This window comes from Cygnus olor, chromosome 1, assembly GCF_009769625.2.
Source record: "Cygnus olor isolate bCygOlo1 chromosome 1, bCygOlo1.pri.v2, whole genome shotgun sequence".
NCBI lineage: Eukaryota > Metazoa > Chordata > Aves > Anseriformes > Anatidae > Cygnus > Cygnus olor.
The window spans coordinates 201,020,557-201,041,901 of record NC_049169.1 but is presented as its reverse complement, the minus strand read 5'-3'; the positions used below and the strand labels follow the sequence as shown (position 1 = coordinate 201,041,901).

Here is a 21,345-nt window from a genome sequence, read left to right as displayed (position 1 = left end):
GACTAATTCATTAATGAAAATTTATTTTATGTTAGGAAGTTAGATTATTTATTGTAGTAAACTCTTCTGATTTTTAGAAACTTTGGAAGAAATGTTGTCTAGTATTTTTAACTTGCTTTCTGCCTTTTTTTTCCATAGAACAGTGGAATTACTGAGTTGGAGAGGGCTGAGGGAGGCCATCTAGCCCAGCTTCCTGCTTGGAGCAGGATCAGCACTGACTTGGGACCGGGTTGCTTTGGGATTTCTATAGTCAGGCCTTGCAGACCTCTGAGGACAGAGGTCCTGCAACCCCTCTGGGTCCCTGTTCCAGTGCTTGACAGTCTTGAGGCAGAAAATACTGTTTCCTCATTGCAAGTCAGAATCCCCCATTTTTCTGTAGTGTGCTTCAAAGAGGCTGGTTCTTGCCCTGGTAACCTTCTTGTGGTGCTGGAGGGCTGCTGTTAGGTCCCCCCTGTAACTTTCTCATCTCTGGGATGAATAAGCCCATGTTCCCCATTAGCTTCTCGCAGGGTGAGTGCTGCAGCCCCGGCTGTGCTGGTGCCCTCCCCTTGACTCGTGCCAGGCAGTGAACTCTGTCTTGGTTGGGGGACCAAAGCAGGCCTAGTGGTCCGTGTGATGTCTAACGACTGCAAGTAAAGGGGATTAATCACTTCCCTTGACCTCCTACCTACACTTCTGTTAAGACAGCCCAGTGTGCTGCTAGGCTTCCTTGCTATTTTTGTCCTATAGCTTTTCATTATTTTTTTAACAGTTATTTTTGACTCTTTCCTCTGGGCAGTACAGTCACAAAAATATGTTGTTCTTTGAGCTTTATAGGCCATAGTTGAAGAGCTGTTGGTGTTAGAAGTTGGTCTGAATGCTACTGAGTTGTCCAAAAAGCAAGTTGTATCAAGTGAAACCTTTCTTTGAGGAAGCTACAAATGAACAGAAGAATTATCTTCTGGAAGAATGTGGTCTGTTATTTAAACATTAAGAATTGAAACAATGAGATTGGAATTATTCAGCCCCAGATGACATAAACTGTGTTGAATAATTGCACTTGGAGACATTGCTGGCTTATTTCTCTAGCAAACATACAAGAAAATTCATGTGAATGTGGGAATGGGGAAAAAATTAGGTGAAACAAAATGAAAAGTATTCTAGACACTACTCCTCTTTGAAGTTTTAAAGGGTGATTCAAAAATGTGTTTGCTTTCATCCAATCACTTTTTTCAGGTAAAAGAAACCTGTCTTGCTAAGACTTCAAAAAAAAATGTTTTTCTTAGGTTCTTTAGTTTAACAAAGTAGCCTGGCAGAATTGAATGGGACATACTGCCCCATTTTGTGTCCCACTAATGCAGCTCTATTGGATGCTGACTTTGCGTCCTTGTTCTAGTTCATCATTGGTCAACCTTTCATTAATTATGTCTTGGTGTGTGTGTGTGTTTATTTCCTTTCCCCAAATTAAAGATTCTGTGTGTCATTGCTAGCCGGTCAAGGGAAGGGGATAGTCCTCTACTCTGCACTGATGCAGTGCTACCTCACCTTGAGCACTGTGTGCAGGCTTGGGAACCACAGTATAAAAAGGACATGAAACTATTAGAGTGTCCAGAGGAGGGCTACAAAGTTGATGAGTCTAGAGGGAAGATGTACGAGGAGCAGCTGAGGTCCCTTGGTTTGTTCAGCGCAGAGCAGGCTGAGGGGAGGCCTCATGGCGGCCTGCAGCTCCCTCACGAGGGGAGCAGAGGGACAGGCGCCGAGCTCTGCTCTCTGGGGACAGCGACAAGACCCGAGGGAACGGCATGGAGCTGGGACAGGGGAGGGTCGGGCTGGATGTTAGGTAAAGGTCCTGCACCGAGAGGGTGGTCGGGCACTGGGACAGGCTGCCCAGGGCAGTGGTCACAGCACCGAGCCTGCTGGAGTTCAAGAAGTGTTTGGACAGTGCTCTCAGCCATAGGGTCTGATTTTTGGGTGGTGCTGTGTGGAGCCAGGAGTTGGACTCGATGATCCTTGTGGGTCTCTTCCAGCTTGGGGATATTCTGTGATTTGGAACTGTCTAGGATGTGGGAGATAGTATCAGCTGAAAGATGGAATTGAAGCAGTGGGAAGCTAAAATGAAGATTTTGGTGAGATTAACCTCTAAATAGAAAATGGCAGAGATGAAGAAAGCACAGAGGAGTAAAGGGAAATAAAAACGTGTGTGCGTGTCCACTTGGGTTTTGATGGTCAGCATCAGTGGTGTAACTACCTGCTGATCTAGGTCCTCCAGAGATTAACCTTCAACACTGGTTTCATGGACTGGGGGGGTTAAATGTTAGCTGTTTTGTAGTGTCTTTAAGCCTCCAAAGCAGGTGATTACACATGGCAGACTAATTATTTCTGTTATTTAATTATTTCCTGCTCTTGTAATACTATTTTCCAATTATATGTGTCTCTTATTTACCAGCTGCAGCTTTAATACAGTCCTTGGGTTGTATCAGCGACCCTGTTGTTTGGACCAGCTCCATCTTTCTGTCCTGTTTTCCATCAGCTGTCATTGTTACAAAGTAGTGCCACATTTTCTGAGCTTCCACCCACTTTTTACCAGTTGAGTTCACAGTTGGGTTAGCTTTGCTGGATCACATTTGCACAGGGCTGGGAAGAGTCGTTTTCTGTAAAAAACATGGAGATATTTATTGTTAAAGCAGTCACAGAATGAATTTTGGGGAAAAAAGACTGTTTCTGCTTGGAGTTATCTGAGGCCTTGTTCAGCAGCAAATGCAGACAGGCTTGCTTCAGGCACTTTCAGATGATGTCATCTAGCAGCTTTCTGTATTTTCAACTCCAGAAGTTATTTCCTTGTGTGCTTTCATTGTCTGCATGTTTTTCCTCCCTCTGACCACCTACTTCTTGTATCGGTCTCACTGCAGCTGCACTGTAGCTTCTTATTTCTTTCCTTCCTCTTTCTCTAGCCCCTTTTCCTTTCTTTGTCTTTGCGATTGGCAGGTTGCATTTAACACTTGGCCAAGAGGGACCACAATAAAAGCTACGAATTTGACAAAATCAAGCTCCTGGATTTTTAGTACTTGGAAAAAGAAAAAAAAAAAATCAGTGGGAGGCCAAAGCACCTTGCCTGCATGTCATCCCAGCCTGTGTGATACAGATACTACCAGAGAGAATCCATGAAGTAAATTGTGCAGTAGCCAAGCTGTGCAATACACACTATAATACTATTGTCAAAACACTCATTATACTCTTAAAGCAGTGAGAGCTTAAAAAGCTTAAAGATTCATTGGTTGTTCGTGGACCTGTTCAAGAGTTCAATTCATGTACTGTACAAGGTGAATTTTCGTTCCTTCCTGGTTAGAAGCAGCATGCAGGATTGGGGTACTTTACTGTGAGTTATGGAAGTCTCTTTGCTTTAATGTTTCAAGATACAATTCCCTATATGTTGTCTGTTTGTTTTTTTGTGTGCTCCATCCTCACCAAATCTTTAGATTTGGGCTTTTTTTTTTTTATCCCTGAGGTTTCTATGCTATGATCTTGTCGTTTTTTTTTTTTGTATCTGCACATGCAGAGTGGTAGTAGGTGGGGAAGGTATTCAAAGAGGATTTTTTTTAAACAATCTGCTTTTGTTAAAGTTTTGAACTTCAACAAAATTTGAATCTTGCATGTGAATAGAGAGCAACCTGTGGGACTCAGGATGATGTAACATTGCTTCTTCAAATTCAAAGTGATGTGGAAGCACTAGAGCTTTTAAATGGGATATATCCCTATGCCTCACATACCAGTTGTGAGAAACGTAAATCTAGATGCTTTGCTTGGCAAAGTTATAAACACCTGGACATGAGGGTTAGAAAATACTGAACAAGCTTTTTTCTTTCCTTTTCAATTTTTTTCTGCTTGCTGCCTTGGAACCATGCAATTGGAATTTATTTCCTACTGTGTTTGATTTTTGTGTCCTTGTATAATTGCACTGATTTCAAGTTGTTTTGTTAACATGCAGCCCTCTTAAGCACTCTATGCTTAAAAACTTAAAATATCATGACAAATACACAAACTTGGGTGGGTTGGACCTTCTGTCATTCATGTTTGTAACAGTGTTAAAAAAAATCCCAAATGAGGTGAAGACAAATGAGTTCAGCTTATAAACTCATTTCTATATTAAGTTTAACAGTTAAACATGATGGTATTATATTTGAGGCTTTCACTTTGTGTTATTCAAGGTGCCTTGCCCCTTCATGATGACTTCATGACTCGTGCAGTAGCAATCACTATATATAACTCTGTACTTATAATTCTTCACTGCTTTGATACTGTGCTATGAAGGTACTATTTTTGGTTTCATATGTATTTTTCTGTAGGGTAGCAATGATCCATCCTAAATTCTGTTCTTTAATGCAGTATCCTGATGCTTAAACTGTTTTTTCTTCATTTTGCAAAAAGTTATAAATTTATTCACCAATTTTATAACTTCTGTTTCTAGGAGAGGACTCCTCACAATTTACATGGCCAATCAAGTAAGTAGTCCTTTATTTCAAGAGTAAAAATGTCTAATATCATTGGAAACGCGTCTTGTTTAAAATGGATTAGTGCTGAGATCCATTGCCTTTTTAATCCTTTGAAGACTTTTCTGTTTTTTAATTGAAGAATTACATGCTGTTAGGTAATGAAAGTTATCTTAATAGCAAATTGTGCTCTTAGGTGTTTCAGGAGTAGCTGTAAAGCACATGCTGAACTGTAGTTTGTTGTACTGTGTTGAAATTTCTTGTATCATAAGCCCAAGAAAATGGATAATTTTATGTCCCTTCCTTAGTAGAATGACATGTGGTACTTTCAATGATCATTATTTTTCAGACACGTAGTCCAACGATATAAGCGTCAGTTTTATTATTAATCATTCTTCAAACTGATATAGAATATTATGCAAGCAAACATTTTTACCAGATGGTTGTATCAATTTAATTTTGTCATGTTCTTTGTAATCTTTGTCAAGTAACAGTAGTAAACTTACGTAAATACTTTGTACATTAACTTTTTCTAACTATGTACTTCTGTAACATGATTATATTTCTTGAGGAATGATTGTATTTGCCAGAAGAATTATCTAAAGCTTTTTTATAGTGAGTTGTATAAAGAGTCACAGAAACAAGAAGGAAAACAAAACAAAACAAAAAAACCAACCAGACAACCTAAGAGGTGTTTTAGAACACTATAACAATTTACTGGAGCCTCGAGAGAATCGTATGAGCTTAAGCCTCTTTAAAGATTTGTTAGTAAAAGTGCTGAGACAAAGACAATTTATTGCAGTACAGATTGGAGTGATAACACCAATACTTTCTCTTCCATTCTGGTAAAGCCATTGTTGATAACTGTTGTAATTGTGACGATACTTGGAATGCTTTTGGAAAGAGATGATATTTCACGTGCTAGCAAGTAAATATCCTATCCATAGAAATATTTCAAAATATAGCAACACCCATTAGAGTTCTATTTCAAATTCTGGTGTTTAAATTTTTTTAGGCAGGAATTGTTTCTTTATTCTGTATTCATACAGTGCCTGTCATTATAGACTCACTCATGAGTAGAGTTTACAGAATTCAGAAGAGAAGAAATTAATTTTCACCATTAATTATATTGATTTCAACTACTTTTTACTGTTTGTAATATGTAACATTGCTGTTTTAACTTTTATCCACTTGACTTGGATGGCTCATACCCTGTCCGTTAAGTTTCCTTTTTGTTCGTGATTTTTTTCTAATTTGAGAAGAAAATGAATCGTCTCCTTGAAATTTAATTAGTTATATGTTCAGACCCTCAATAACACGTAATAACAGCGTTGGATTCCTACGGGGATAACTTCGGTTATCCTAAGGATAACCTGGTTATCCTTAGGATCACTAAGGTTTGAATTTGTTCTTGAATTAAGAAGAGTAGGTGTGTAAAAGTTTCTCATTCAGGAAGCATAGATTATTATAAAAGTAGTGATAATTAGTTGGACATTTCATTGTTAATTTGGATTGGGCTTTTCAAGAGAGAGGGGGGAAATAGGTGTGCTTAAATAGCAAAATCTCTTGAGTATCCTAGTACTGAGAAAGCTCATTACGTCCATGGCTCTTAAGTTGTGATGCCACACAGCTCACTTGATGTTGGACAGTGTTATAAGGGAAAAGTCAACCACTGTAGTCAGATTTGTAGTCAAATTTTATGGAAGCCATTTATTGCCATGAACGTTCTCTTCAACGTAATGGTTTATTTTAGTAACTAGTCTTTGAACTTGGGACAGCCAACGGTTTGGTTCATAAACTGCCCTTGATTATGACATACTTACCTTGTTAGCAAGCTGTGTAGTCACTGCAAATATTTTCCTACTTGCATTGCTTGTCTCTGGTTGAGAACTTTCTATGCCTTAAGTTTTACTCATAACTTCACTGTGTCCTTAAAGTATTTGTTACCTTTAGATTGCAGCATGTTCTGAGAGCTGTCATACTTTAGTTGTTAATGCTGGTATCTAGATTTCAGACCTGGAATGCAATGTGGCTTAAGCTAGTTGTCAGGTCATGAAAATGGAGAATGGATATGAAATGGGAAATTACTCTGCATTTCTTGCATTTTATAAAAATTGGTTTCAGAACCTATTCACATATTCTTTGAACTAAATGTATTACGTTTTTTGTTTCATGTTTTGCTAAAGTATATCTTACAGTCTGAGCAATAATTCCCTCTTTTTTTGTGGTTCTTCGTGAGTGTCTTTGTCTAGTTGGGGGGTAATTGTAATTAGGGCTATTGGTTATTATAAGCAATTATCTTGACTATTGTCACAGTGAATTTTTATAGCCATATTAGGGCCTTGAAAATAGGAACCTTTAAAATAGGAAAATGCTATTTATATTGGCCATGTTGGCAATGCTTGACAGTTTGTGCTCAGAGATGAATTTACGTGGTGAAATGGGCATGATAGGTGTGAAAGTCTTCATGTATGGCTGCCTTTGAGGAGCAAAACACAGGAGAGTGTGAAAGGCAGAAGGGTTAAGGACCTTTGTTTTGAAAAGGCAACATCTTTATTGATTTTTTTAATTACTAGAAACATACGAATAAGTGTCCTGACTAATTTTAAGTAATGCAGGGACTTATATGACCCAGAACTCCCCAGTTGTATTTTCTGACTACTTACAGGATGAAATGACAGGTTAAATTGTTTATGCTGTATATGTTCTGTGGAAAAATTGAATGAAAGTGCTTTCTTAAGGTAGCTTTCTGCTAAATTGAGTTTATTAGAACAATGCATGTGAAAGGTTTTTTTTATTTGACTTAAGTAGAAGAAATATATATAGGAATATATGATATGCAGTCTAAAATCAACTTCTGAGGTTTTTTTTTTATTAGAAGTAAACTAATATGCCTGAGCCCTAACATGGTTGAAAATGTGGGTTTGGAAGTTTTTAACTAGTTACAGCCTGAGAACTGATGTTTCTGTAATACCCCAGCGGAGAGCTGCAGTAGTCAGTGCTGGGGACCACACAGAAGCACAGAGCCTTTCAAGTTCTATTTTGGATTGCACATGTTAAAGTCAAGACGTTTCTAGGATTGTAAGGGATGCATTGGTAGTGAACGTATAAGATAATCCTTTATGGATAATTTGAGATCAAAAGGAACCCCAAGATTCCAACAAAAGGTGGAAACTGAAATGTAATATCTTCAGTTATTTTTATCTGGAAAAGATGATGATATTAATAAATGAGCGGCCATGAATGATACCTATAGCTCTTAGGTTTCAAAACAGTTATGGCATACTTCATTGTGAACAGCTTGACATTTGAGTTGTTGCTTTGAAGTTTAAGAAACCATGTCTTTGAATTAGTTTTTTTTTTGTGTGTGTTGAAACTAAACTGACTAAAAGAGGGTCTGACTAAAAAATAAAAAACAACCTACAAGATAGAAAAGAGACTAATCTGGACTAGGACCCTTTTTTGTTATAAAAGTTTTTGAGAAATAAAAAAATTTTGAAAATTGATACATTGTCATTTAAATGCTATCCCAAGACACTTATCCTAGTGTATGCTCAACTGTACAGTGTTTGCTCTTCTCTGAAAAAAAATGGAGGTGTATTTACATTTTGTTTGAAATCCAAACTGTGCCTCGTTATATCAGACTTCATTCATTTTATACTATAATTTCTAATGGATTTGAGTAGAATCACACAATAACTTAGGTTGGAAAAACCCTTAAGATCATCAAGTCCAACCACCAGCGTATCACTACCAAGCACACCACTAAGCCGTGTCCCTAAGCTCTATACCCACATGTCTCTCACGTATTTCCAGCGCTGGGGACTCTGTTACTTCCCTGGGCAGCCCGTTTCATTGCATGACCACCCTTTCCATGAAGAAATTCTTCCTGATGTCTAATCTAAACCTTCCCTGGTGCAACTTGAGATCTTTTAGTCATATCCTATCACTTGGCATCTGAGGAAAGAGACTGACACCCTCCTCACTGCAGCCTCCTTTCAGGTAGTTGTAGAGAGCAATGAGGTCTCCTCTCAGCCTCCTCTTCTCCAGACTAAACAGCCCCAGTTCCCTCAGCCGCTCCTCATAACTCTTGTTTCCAGTCCCTTCACCAGCTTCGTTGAACTTCCCTGCACGTGCTTGATCAACTCCACATCCTTCTTGTGGTGAGGGGCCCAAAACTGAACACAGGCCTCGAGGTGCAGCCTCACCAGTGCCGTGTACAAGGGGACAATCACCTCCCTGGTCCTGCTGGCCACACAATTTCTGATGCAGACCAGGATGCTGTTGGCCTTCTTACACACTTGGGCACACTGCTGGCTCATGTTCAGCCAGCTGTCAACCACCACCCCCAAGGCCCTTTTCTGCCAGGCAGCTTTCCAGCCTCTCTTCCCCAAGCCCATACCGCTGCACGGGGTTGTGGTGACCCAGGTGCAGCACCTGGCACTTACCCTTTCTGATTGTCATGTATGGTGTTACACATAAAAAAAAAAAAAAAAAAAAAAAAAAATTGGAAATGTTAACATTAACAAGTTGTTCTTCAGGGTCACAGGTTAAACAATATAAAGTTCAGGCATGAGATCAGACAGCTGGATTGGATGCAAAAGGCAGAGTGGGAATGTTAGGGACTGGCTTTTGACTGTGATAGAAGGAATTGATGTAGGAATCATTCCCAACCATAGAGAGGGCATTAGGGAGTGGAAAAAATAAAAATTTGAAAAATAAGTTGAGAAAGATCAAGAAAAGAAGGCAGCAGTACAACCCAAAAATGAGAAATTAGAACTCTTTGTAGCAAGAGACATGAAGGATTGGAGCTGAGCTGATGTAATGAGAGTTGGATTGTGGGAGTGTTGTAGGTATAACAAGTGGAAGATAGATGGGAGAACATAGAGACTGTGCTACTTAAAGCAGAAAGCAGATGATAAAGAAAACGATAGGTTTGGAGGGAAAGGAAGTAATGAATTTTGCTTCAATGAAGAAAAATTTAGCAAGAGCCTAGAGAGAGAGAGAGAGAGAGAGAGAGGGACAAAGAGGGTACTGTTGGTGCCTTGAATATGGGAGTTGGAGAAAATGTTGTCAGCAGTAACATCTGGATGAATTCTACACCTAAAAATGGCTAGTCCATGTTGCTCTTACTGCTGTCCTGATGTTAGGTCATCAGTGCATCTATCATTGATGAAGTATTGAATATAGGAGCTCATATACCAAGGAAGAGATACTGTTTTAAGGTAAGAAACACATGGCCATCAGTAGTAAGAAAAGGGAGCGTTTTCCTTTCAAACAAAATTTTGGAGGAAGAATGCATCTTCCTGGATGTAAAGTAAAAACAGTGATCACCTGTTACAGATAATATGGATTAAGAGAAATACTGAGAGAACAGCAAGGAGTGTAAGACGACTACAATAAGGGGAAGTCCTTCAAAATTTTGTACGCTTGAACTTATGACATTTTTCTGGAAAATCTGAGGGCTGCTGTGGGTGTTCAACAGCCTGTTGATGAGGCTGGGAGCCTGCTTACTGTGGTACTTACTCTTCCTTTTGGGCATACCAACTCCTTCCTTTCCATGTGTCTGCTCTTACAGAAATACTTTTTCAGTAATATTTCAAGTCCAGTTAGGAAATAGTTAAAGCTAAAAAAAAATAAAATACTGTTGACGTTAAATACTGAATAGAACAAGTTGATCAAAAGTATTTGAGTGGGTATTGCTCTGTTTCAGTGTATGATAGAGCACAGGTAGTATAACTGAGAATGGTTTCTTTCGCTTTTGAAGAAGTGCAAGCAGTATCAGAGTTGAATTGTTTTTCATTTACATAAATAGTCTAAATCTGGCTTCATTTTGGCTGTACCTTTGTTTACTCCAAGCAAGCAATGTAAAGAATAAGTATTGCGCTCCTATGGCTTGAGCTACTTGGTCTAGAACCAAGCAAGAATGCTCAAGCACAGATCCACAAAGAAGTCCCTCTGGATCTAATGGAGAAATGAGTATCCAGCGCTCTTTAGTCACAGCTTAACTCCAGGTGTTTGTATGCTTTCTTACAGGATGGAAGTCGTAGCAATTCAAAGTACCGCTAAATCTTCATGCTTTGCAGTATTTAAAAAATCAAAACCAGTAGTCTAGTGTAAGATACATGGTACACTTTGGCAGCAAACAAAGCTTAACAGGAGTATAGTGGAATATAAAAAGTGGTTTGAATGTTTGAGGCCAAGGGCCCTCCAATATCACTTTCCATGTACACTAAATTTGTTGTTATTGTTTCCGTGCCTTGTGGGGAAGGTATGTGGCGGGACAAAAGAAGGGGCAGAGACTTGCTACGGCAAGAGAAGCAGCAACAACAGAAATCTACTTTTAAGCTGTGCTGTTGCTGATCCTGTTCGCCTAAAGGCAAAATGGTAGTATTGTAAATGAAGATAATTGTATACAAAAAGTACTCTGCCAGTGAACATTCCTGAGTGATTTTACTAACCAGCTTATCAAGTGTTTTCTGTACAAACTTGCAAATGAGTTGGAGTTGTTATGAATGTTTCAGTACCTTGTGCCTGTTACAATTAAATGTATGATAGTGTGAAAATACAGATTCAGATCAGATACAGATTTTTTTCCTTGAGTAATGTGCTATATGACTATAAAATCACATTTATGTTGTGTAACTTGCAAGTCTTTTGAGAAATTATTACCTAATGGTATTATATACTATAAAACATTATATATCAAATTAGAAATATCCTTAAAAATAAGGTCTTGTCATTTTTTTCAGCGATAATTCTTTGAAATAATAGGTGTTTGAAATATCCCATTTGTTTTGGCAGGCCATTATATTTGGTTACACAGTTTAGTTACTGTAACGCAAAAAAATGTTTTCTGTTTAAACTTACTAAATTGACATTTTATAAACAAGGCACCAACTCCTTTTCCATTGGGAACAACACAGTTTTAATCAAAAGATGAAGACAATGTAGACTGAAGAAGGCCAGATGGATTTACATTTACCCAATAAATATTTTAGAGTTTTTAGAAGCTCTGTATTCTAGGAAAACGGATTTTCCCACTCCTCCGTTCTCTTTTTAGGTAATTAAAATTTCGTTGTGTGCTTTCATGGTATTTCTTCTTTATTAACATTATACAAGGACTGCTGGGATGGGGAATCTCACCTCTCTATTTAGTTTATCAGCCAAGGTATGAATACCCAGATTTTTTTTTTAACTTCTCTAACATCTAAGAAGTGACCTCCGTAACTGAAAATGCATCAAATAAATGCTTGAAACACTTGTCTCCTTGGGGTCTAGCTGTTCTCCTGCCACCATCTCTTGGTTTGTCACAGTTAACTGTGGCCCTCTTGTGAGGCGACAGTGGCTTTGGTTACAGCAGCTGGAAGGGACCACATGTATTTATTCTCTGATGTTGCCCAGGCTAGATAGCCCTTTCATTCCTTCCATTATTAGCTTTTGAGTTGAGTTGTAGCAGTTTAAGAACCATTGCTTAGTTCTTCATTATGGGCAAAAAGAAAGAAAAAAGTACTATGCTAACTTTTTTATTAGAGTAGTAAAATTCTTATTTTCTCAACGTTATAATGTATTGGTAGAAAAGCATGAATACTTTGATATTCTGCTTTTGGCTTCCTGGTTAACTTAGAGGAAAAAATGCAGTTTGAAAGCTTGCAGGGAAGCTCTCTGCTTTTCCTCATTGGAAGCCATGCTGAGGTAGAGGTCCGGATCCCAGTGTCGTTCCTGGCTGGAGGAGGACAAACTCCTGATGCTGTGGTAGTGCTGTCAGCTGAGGTACGTGTCTGTCACTGCTGCCTGGGTAAGGGAGGAGCAGAAAGGTCAGTATTTAGTATTGTCTGAAAAGAAGTCTCAAGGACTCATGGCATAATTTCTGCTGTTGCATGGACGAACTGCCACAGATAATGATGTGCTGCTGGCTGTAGTTGATAAAGGCTTAACTTCTAACAGGCGTGCCAAAACTCGTTTTAGTACTAACAAGAAACCAATCATCTCTGGTGTCAAGTTATACATCACTATCAACTCAGCAGTGTTTTTTCTGAGGCTACAGTTTTAATACACGTCCTCTTCAACACATCTTAAATTTGAAGCTCACTTGAGAGTCCTGAATCCCCGCTTCTAACAGTAGCATTTTGGCTATTGGGAGGATTTGTTTGCTTCCACTTGTATCAGGTCATGCAATGTTCTTTGATAAGACCTGCCTTTTGTTGAGGAATGGTATTTTTCTGCTGTTCCATCATCTGGATTTAGTAGGAAAGCTCCTTCCTTAACTTCCTTTTCTTTAATGCCTGGAGCTTACTGGAAAAAGAGGGTAGAAGAGCTTGCATCTCTTTCATTTCATAGAAGACACAATCAGATGGAGCTCATCTGACATTTATTCTGTGGCCTTCATATCACATGCTGTCTTGTGTTATATTTCTGCTCTTGTGTCATTCTCTCAGCATCCCCAGGGTACAGTTCAAGAAGTGATGCTGTTAATACCATGTACCAATTGTAGACTGGAGTGGGAAACTAAATAAAGTGTTAAATGTAGTAGTAGGAAAAGGATGAAATGTTTTTTATTAAAATGTTAATAGCGTTACATAAAAAGGAACATAATTTTGTGAGTAGTGGGGAGGAATATGAAGTTACTCAAAACAAATGGTTACTCTTTAATGCCTGACGGTAATGTTCAGGTCTGTTCCACAAGCACCTAAGCAGAAGAAAATTTTTACCCTTTCACGGAATGCTTGATTTTATTTTGGTGACTGTGCAGGGAAGCGTATTGTATGATCAACATTTCCAAGCTCCTTGCTTAGAAATTAAATGCAGATGTTTTCAAATAATCAAAGACTTAGGCATGTTTTATTCTAGTAGATAAATGCTCAAAACACTTTCCAAAAATTTTATTCTGGAATTCAGAATTAGATGCCATAAATGGGTAAGCTGTATACTTTACACATATCATGTTCTGTGGGATAGGCAGTTTGGCAACTGAAACAGGCAATATTGAAATAAATTGCTACTTTTAAATATAAACTTTACGTAAAACTCGTATGAGAAGAGAAATACGCTGCAGTCTTACTCTCCTTCAAAAAGAGCATAATGTGGACTAATTCGATTAACAGAATACTTCACGTAATCAAATTATGGATAACTGATGGCTCTCTAGCATGGCTTTAAAAGGTTGAAACTTAAGGTCATTGTCACTACCCCCACGTGAAGTCTTTAAGAGGCAGGTTTTAAAATTAGGAGTCATGTGAACTTAAACACTGCTGATGTCTTCGCTTTTAAGTAATACAGTAATAAAGTTAGATCCTAGCAGCTGGCGCTCTTGCGGATTGACATGGCTAATTGGCTTTGGCATCTTAGCCTCAGGAAACCTCATCCATCACTTCAGAGCAGGACATTTGGCAAGAGTCAGAGAAAACATTTAATACTTTGTCTCTTGCTTTCTATGCAAAGCTGCTTTGCGTTTTTGAGCTTTCCAGTGGATCTTGTTAAACGCTCAATGCAATACTTATTTTTACGCTCCTTTAACGAGATCTTTTACAGTGAGTAGCTAATTGTTTGACTTTCTAGAATTACCAAAAATGTCAGTATTACAAATCAGTTTTGAAACTTCTCTCTCAGATAAAACTTCTGTCTTTTATAGCTTATGCAAAATTCTGGATCAGAAACACTGTGTTAAAGTTAGATGACTTTTTGCTAGTCAGTAACTAGGATTAAAGGAATGTTTAATTTCAGGTTATGAAGAACTCTCAAACCTATCTCTAGTGTGAAAAGCATTTCTAATTTTTAGAATTACTGTAGGTGAGAATTTGGTAGATTAAAAAAGATGGGTCAGGAGATATTTCAAGGCTTCCCAGCAGGTGAAGTCCAAGTAGTGTTTGAGAACTGAAGGTTTTCCCGGTGAGAGGAAAGGGTTTCAGAGGTCTGCTGGGGGAGGCTTGTGGGAGCAGGAGTCTCTTCCTACACCCCAACAATAGACTGTTGGGGTGTAGGAAGAGTCCTCTTCCCTTCTGCCAGCTCTTTACGTTGTCAGGCATTCATATTTGCTCCTCAAACCTTGAAGAAACACAGCCTTCACCCCCCTCTCCAGGCTCATCCCAGGATGAACACAAGGCAGGAGGGGAAGGCGTTCATGAGCTGCAGACCTTGGAGTTTTGGGGAACCGTTTTGTATGACCTTTTCTTAGATATATTTACGAGAAGCACTCACCATTTAGTCAGCTTTCTCTTGCTGGGGTGCAGAGGAAATGTGGAAGGACATTTGCCCGCTCTCAGAGATGAGCCGGCTCCGAGCATTCAGGGCCAGCAGCAGAACCGCTCACTGCATGGTAGGCCTCATCCGTGAACCCCTGCTTTACCTCTTTCTCTATGTCCCTCTCTATAGCCTTTTAACAAAACTGGGAAGTTTTAATGTATAAAATTTTGGAAGCTTTAATTTTTGAGGTTTTGGCAGTTCCACTTAAAATCTCCAATTGTTGTGCGGGTGATGATAGTTGTTGTCACGCTGCTTCTGGAACTGATCAAGTGTTAAGACAGCTTGGGAGTCGTGGCATTCGGATTTCATTTTATAAAAGAAGAAAACTTTAATTCTGCGTTCAAAATACGCAGAATGAAAGCATTTCGAAGAGGAATGCAGCTTACATAAGTGTAAGCTCATCCTGCTAGTTTATGACTTAATTAAAAAACAACATTTTTTTACACGCTGTTAATCTTAGCATGGAACTCTCTGATGGAATGGGTGTGTGTTGTTCCTGATTAATCACGTTATATTATCGCTTTCTGTGCTCCAAATGTTTTGTTCAGAATTAAATCCTTCATGCTCTTAATTACTGATATCCACTCCTATAACATGACTGCCAGTTCCAGTGTGATATTGTTCCTGACGTCAGTTATAGGATAATGACAATTAACCAGAGCAACAGTTTTACCCCAGAAATCGTTTTGCTCCTTTTGAATCCTTAAGCTTTCAAAATAAAAGTCTGTCACATGCTTGCAGTACCTAAATACTTGTTCCACAGAACGTTTTGGAGAGAAAGAAAAGATGTTTAGTCTAAAAATTATAAACTCCACACAAAGACAATAATCAGTGAGTTGTTTCAGAAAACAGTACAGCCAGCTTCTGTCTTCATGGTATCTGAACTACAAAACAAAAAAATACACCTTTGCACATACAATCTGACATAGAGATTGTTTTCATATTTTCACTTCTGTGTTTTGAGGAAGTATTTTCTATGTTAAAAAGTATGTGGCATGATTATGTACAAAAGTGATTCCCAAAGTCTTATTAATTCTGTAAATAAGTAAATATTTTATCCTATATTTATAATCAGCTGTAATGGATGTGCTGGTGTATAGCCATAAGCTTGTGTAAACTGGCAAATGTTAACACGTGGTGGTTTAAGTTCTTTATGTTCTGCTGTTACAGGATATGTAGATTTTAAACAGTGCCGAGACTAAGTTTTTTAATTGTGTAAACAGTCATTGGTTTGGCATTCAGGGGGAGGTGGTTCATTTGAAATCTTGTCTCAGTGATATGCTCCTTATGCCTTTAATAAGGTTAGAAAAGTGGAGGAGGACAACTTCTAGCACAGCTTGTAAATGTCAGTCTGGATGGGAGGCAGTTCAGCTTGAAAACAATATTGGTGTTGGAAAAGCGAAAGGAAAAAATATCCCTTCTGGGAACTGTTTTCCCACGAGGAAAAACTGTTTTAAAAAATGTAAAATTATGATCATTTTTGGTAACGCAGAAGGAAGTAGTTCTGAAATACCAAACTACGTCTAGTAAATGTGGGGAAAACCAAAGACAGAATAAAATTTATTTCGGCTAGGTCTAAAGCCGCCTGGTTTCCTGAAGGCAGTATTTCACCTTGGCTTGAGCCCTGTTCACACGTGAAACTTTCCAATTAACGTCTTCTCTTTAAGACTATTCTGTCTTTGGAAGGCAAGATGACTTAAATAGAATTTTTACAGGAAAATAGAGATGACTGTGGGAGTAGGACACGCTTTTGAATCTTTTCCCCTTTTCCAGGCTACGAGATAGGGGTCAGCAGCCGAAACCACTAGTCTCTATGGAATTTCAAGGACGCATCAATAACCGTACCTTACTACAATATTCTGTTAAATAGGGTTATTTCAGAGGAGTTGCACCATTTGATGTTGGTCTTGTATGGTCACTGCCATGTCCTGTGGCAGCTGTAAATTTCAACAAGGCATTTTGTAGCTAATCTTTCACGTTCGTGTAATTTGAGTGCTGTGGTTCCCTGAGAGTTTCTTTATGGTTCAGTAACCTCTCTCCGCCTGCTCGGAAGAAATGGAGTGCTTCAGTAGCTGCTGCTCTTCTCAAGTCTGGTAATTAGTCTTGAAGATTGCAGGAGACTTTTGTGGACTTTGTTAAAATTAGTCTGGATTCCACACCTGATATTTGTAGGGAGAAGAGCGATCTGAAGTGGGAATCGGGAGAGGGGTAGAATGCTTTATATTTAACAACATATTTTTCTTTGCTTTAGTACCTATTTTACATTGATAGAATTTGTTTTGTTAAATTGTTTTGATTTGTTTTGTTTGAATTGGCTCATATCCAATTTTTATGAATTTTATTAGGATATCCATTATAACCCTAGTTAGAAATAATGTAAGCATCAGTTTCAGTGATTCTGTGTCAGACTGACTTTCTGTAACTTTTACATAATTTCATAAATGTATGGTATTTGTTTAACTCCCTTTCCCTCTCCACAAGTAAACCCTAATGAATTTATGTATTTGAATACTTTTTAAATTGTAAATCTTTTCACTTTGAAAATACATGCTTTCATTTGTATAAAGTAGTTCTTGCTGGTAACCTTGGGTTACTGGTGACTTTAGTGTCTTTCATTCAAGTTTACATGTACAACATTCTGCTTGCAGCGTTTCATGTATGTAATTTGATGTGTGGTTTTGCGGATCAGTGCGTTGATTGAAAGGTCTTTAAATTATCAGTCAGGTTGCAAACATTCCCAAAGAGCACCTGTACAGTTGTTTGGGAAATATGCACTCCACGTATGTGTGGGCTCGCCTCCCCTTTATAAACAATTTATAAACAATTCTGTGCTTAGAATATTTGGAAATTTAAAATATTTTAGATGTTTGTATAGGGCAAAAAACATTTATTTTTTAAAACAACTATATATCTTTCCTTGCTTCCTGGCACGCATGCTGCTTGCCTCTGTGTCTGTCTGCCTCTGTCTTTAGGGATGTTTTTATTAGCCAGCAGGAGCTTTACGAATTACGATTATTCTCCCATATAAAAACATGTGGCTATCCTTGGTGACGGGCTTCTATTAACATACTGAAATTATCTGCCATCCAGAAAATGACTTATTGGGTAAATCGTTTCCTTTACATTTAAACCCTAATGTTCACCACATCTCTTATTCTTAGCCTAATAAAGGCTGCTGGGAACTGAAAGAAGTCCTCAAGCACGTTAAGCTGTACAAAGTAGCCCCTGGAGTCCCAAGCTGTGACTGTCGCGTACAATGTAAACCATTTTGAATTGACATGGATGCACTGACCTTGAATATGGACATTGTTTGATAGCACTTGCAAATCACAGTGAGACAGTGGCCTTAGGCAAAACAAGAGGTAAAGGGAATTCAGTGCTGTAAATAACTTTGTTGGAGACCTTCATCGTGCTTATAAATAACAAAGCTCTTGGGCGTCTCCCTGTCATGTGTCCCGTCCTCCACCCGAAAATCCATAAGATTTTTGTTAATTTGCATGATTGCCTGCTTATTTTCATTTATGAATTTGAATATACCCGAGTTTGAAGGTATTTCTATTTTAATAAACTTTGGGGTAAGGCCTCTCACTGATCTGTGAGATTTGGGGTTTTACTAACAGATAAAAATCTGAAACTTTTCTCAGAGTTCTAGCCTGTTTGTAGTGTAGGCTGTGTATTGTGCACGTGGAGACTGGAAGAATAGGATTATAGGATTATTTTTGGAACTTCACTGAGTGGAGTTACTGCAGTTTGAGCAAGAACTTAAGACAGTCACCCTGGTCTGTGTTATCCAGTATTCCCTCTCATACTGAAGGGGGATTGGGAGGAAGCCTCAAATACAGGTCTGGTATGGAAAACTTTTAATCTCTACAGTGCAAGTTATCCAAAATTGCTGCTAACTGAAAACAGAAGTGTTAGGAGCAATACTAGGAAAATACAGCTACAGGAATTTCACCACTGCATTAAGAAAGGCCAGCATGACAGTCTGCCCGTGAGCATCATGACCGGTTCTTCAGTTCAAGAAGCGTTTGGACAACACTGTCAGAAATATGGCTTGTTTTTTGGGTGGTCCTGTGTGGAGCCAGGAGTTGGACTTGATGATCCTTGTGGGTCCCTTCCATCTTGGGATATTCTATGATTCTGTGATTCTTTTCCAAAAGAAGATGATGAGTTACTTGAGATGTAATGAAATCCTCTGGTCAAAGAAACTGTTAGGCATGAAAAAGAAGAAAATGAGTCAGATAGCATTTTGCAATACCCTAATAAGCAAACATTTTTTCACTTTTGCATTTTTTTATTTATTTTTTTTCAGTTAACAGATCATCTTGTATACAAAATCATCAACAATCTGTACATGTGAGTCACATGCTATGGGTATATCTAAATTCAGTCCTAGGGTCATGCATGTTTTGGGGCCGTTTTCGCTGTTGTCAACCTACTAATTCTACTTTACTTGCTTCAACAAATTGCAATGATTATTTGCAAACAGAATTATTCTGTTTTGATCTGTGGTTACTATTGTTTCATACTCTTTTGCTTACTATGTATTTTTCAGTGTAATTCAGAACATTGCTTTCAATTTGGACTTGTTTTGAAATGCAGAGAATTCATTAAACTGCTACTTCACTGATATTTACCTGTTGATTAGAAAAATAGATGTTTCTGATCCTGTAGAGGAATTAGAATAGCTTTCTTCTTGTCTCCAAAATCTTCCTAAAATGGGAAATCTCTCTGAATACAGATTCATTTTATTAATAGAAATGAGCTTGCAAAATGTACCTATGTTAAAGTTTAGTGGGTTAATGCCACGACAAGCAAGGAAAATGTTTGCTTATATTGCTTGCTTTTTAAAGAAAATAAGTGGAAACTAATGGAGCAAGAGTTACAGATACCTTGAACAGGTAATTCATATAAAAATATTTCATAGGTCTGACAACAGTGCTAATGCTGACTGTTGAGAACAAAAAAAGCTATAAAGGAGCTCTTGATTTTGCTTTAATAGTCATTTAGTGTCTACCGGATTGATAAAATCAGAATTTTCTGAGGTATTATGTGATGGCTGAGGAAGAAAACTGAAGGTGAGTGTAAGGAAAAAACTTTTACTTGTTCATAAACAGAACACCAAGATTGATTGAAGAGCTGAGAAAAATATTCCTATTTTGCAGTTAAAAACAGAAATATAGAGAAGATGAGAACAAAATGTCTTTATGTCAGCGTATGTCTTTATGTTGAACTTAGAAGCACAGAATCTGCATTGTTTTTCTTTGTATTGCTGTTTTCATGGAGCCATGCTCACTAGCTCCATTTCTAGTTCTTTGAATTCAGCCACAGAATTTCAGGCTGGCACTGCAAAAATGAAGATCACGCTTCTTGCAAAATACTCGGTAATGGGGAAGAGCACTGATTGTCATTGTCATGAATGCTCTGGAAAAGAGGAAACTGAGAAGACAAGTGCTTTGCTATTTATAATCCATGTAGGACTGTGAAAATGAAAGCTGGCTGTGGAGCCTTGCAAAAGATGTGCAGCAATGCATGGGCAGAAAAATCCTTTACGTACACCGTGTTGGTCTGAATTGCTACTCAGAGGGACGCGATGTTGAAATTATGATGAAAGTGTCAGTTCAGCACTTAATAGCTATTTATCTCCCTCTTTCCCCCAATTTAATATTAAGGATTATTTGGAAATGAATGGAGGATAAAACAAAAATCGTTATCGTGCCACTATGTAAGTCATGGGTACGCTGACAGGTTTACTACTGTCTGCGGTTCTGGTCCTCTTTAAAGCGTAATAGAAGTAGGGAAAGTACCCCATGGAAAAATAAAGATGCAAAGGTGTTGAAGAACACGTGTAAGTGGAGGAGCTAAGCTATGCGAATTTAGCCCAGGGGAAGGGACTAAGGAGGCGTAGGAGATGAGTATGTGAAGTGACGTGTGCATGGAGAGGTTGGGTAGTGCTAGCCTATTTACTCCTGACACAGGAAGCGAGGGTTGCCAAATAAAATCGTTAGGTGTTCAAACTGATGTGCACATGGTGCAGAGCTAAACTGAGGAACTCGTTGACACAGGAGGTTGTGCATGCCGAAGGCTTTCTTGGGTGCGACAAGAAAATAAATCACTAAGTTTCCATTAGGAGCACAAAATGCGAAGATACCAGATCTTGTTCTGGTGGCTCTGCCCTGTAGCTTGCTGAGGCTTATAGCAGGGAGGAGGGTATTTTTCAGGTGTTTGTTGCTGCTAGTTGTTAGAAAGCAGATACTGAGCTAGGTGGGCACTGGTCCTGCTCAGGCATGGCCACTTTTGTGCACTTGGGTGTACCGCAAGTAGCGCTGCTGCTGCTTTTGGAGTGGGAGTTCGAGGAATCCCTGCGTCTCCAGGAGAGGGGAACTTCAGCCCTTGGGCCACTTCAGCTCCAGCAGCACTAAAGCATTTTGCAGAATGCGTAACTTGAGAAATTATTCCATTCATTAGCTAATTAACCCATTAGATTTCAAACAGTCTGTGAGGAGCCTGCTGAAGCATGCTGCTCTGCTTACCGTTGCATCTCAGGGTGTAGCCTGTTATTTCTGTATTTGCTCCTCACAATCCTAGCCATCCAGGCAGTACTTAATGGAAATAAGCAGGTTTTTCTCTGTGCTTA

At 38.6% G+C, this 21,345-nt stretch overlaps 1 protein-coding gene across 5 annotated transcripts in view; it reads left to right on the top strand.

Moving 5' to 3' along the window:
* Window positions 1-21,345, top strand: part of TMEM135 (transmembrane protein 135) — a 181,615-nt gene that overhangs the window by 37,819 nt on the left and 122,451 nt on the right. For all 5 annotated transcript variants that reach the window (XM_040544297.1, XM_040544295.1, XM_040544296.1 and 2 more), the window contains one exon: window positions 4,445-4,478. In XM_040544297.1, coding sequence (XP_040400231.1) covers window positions 4,445-4,478 — 34 coding nt within the window. The remainder of the gene's footprint in view (window positions 1-4,444; window positions 4,479-21,345) is intronic.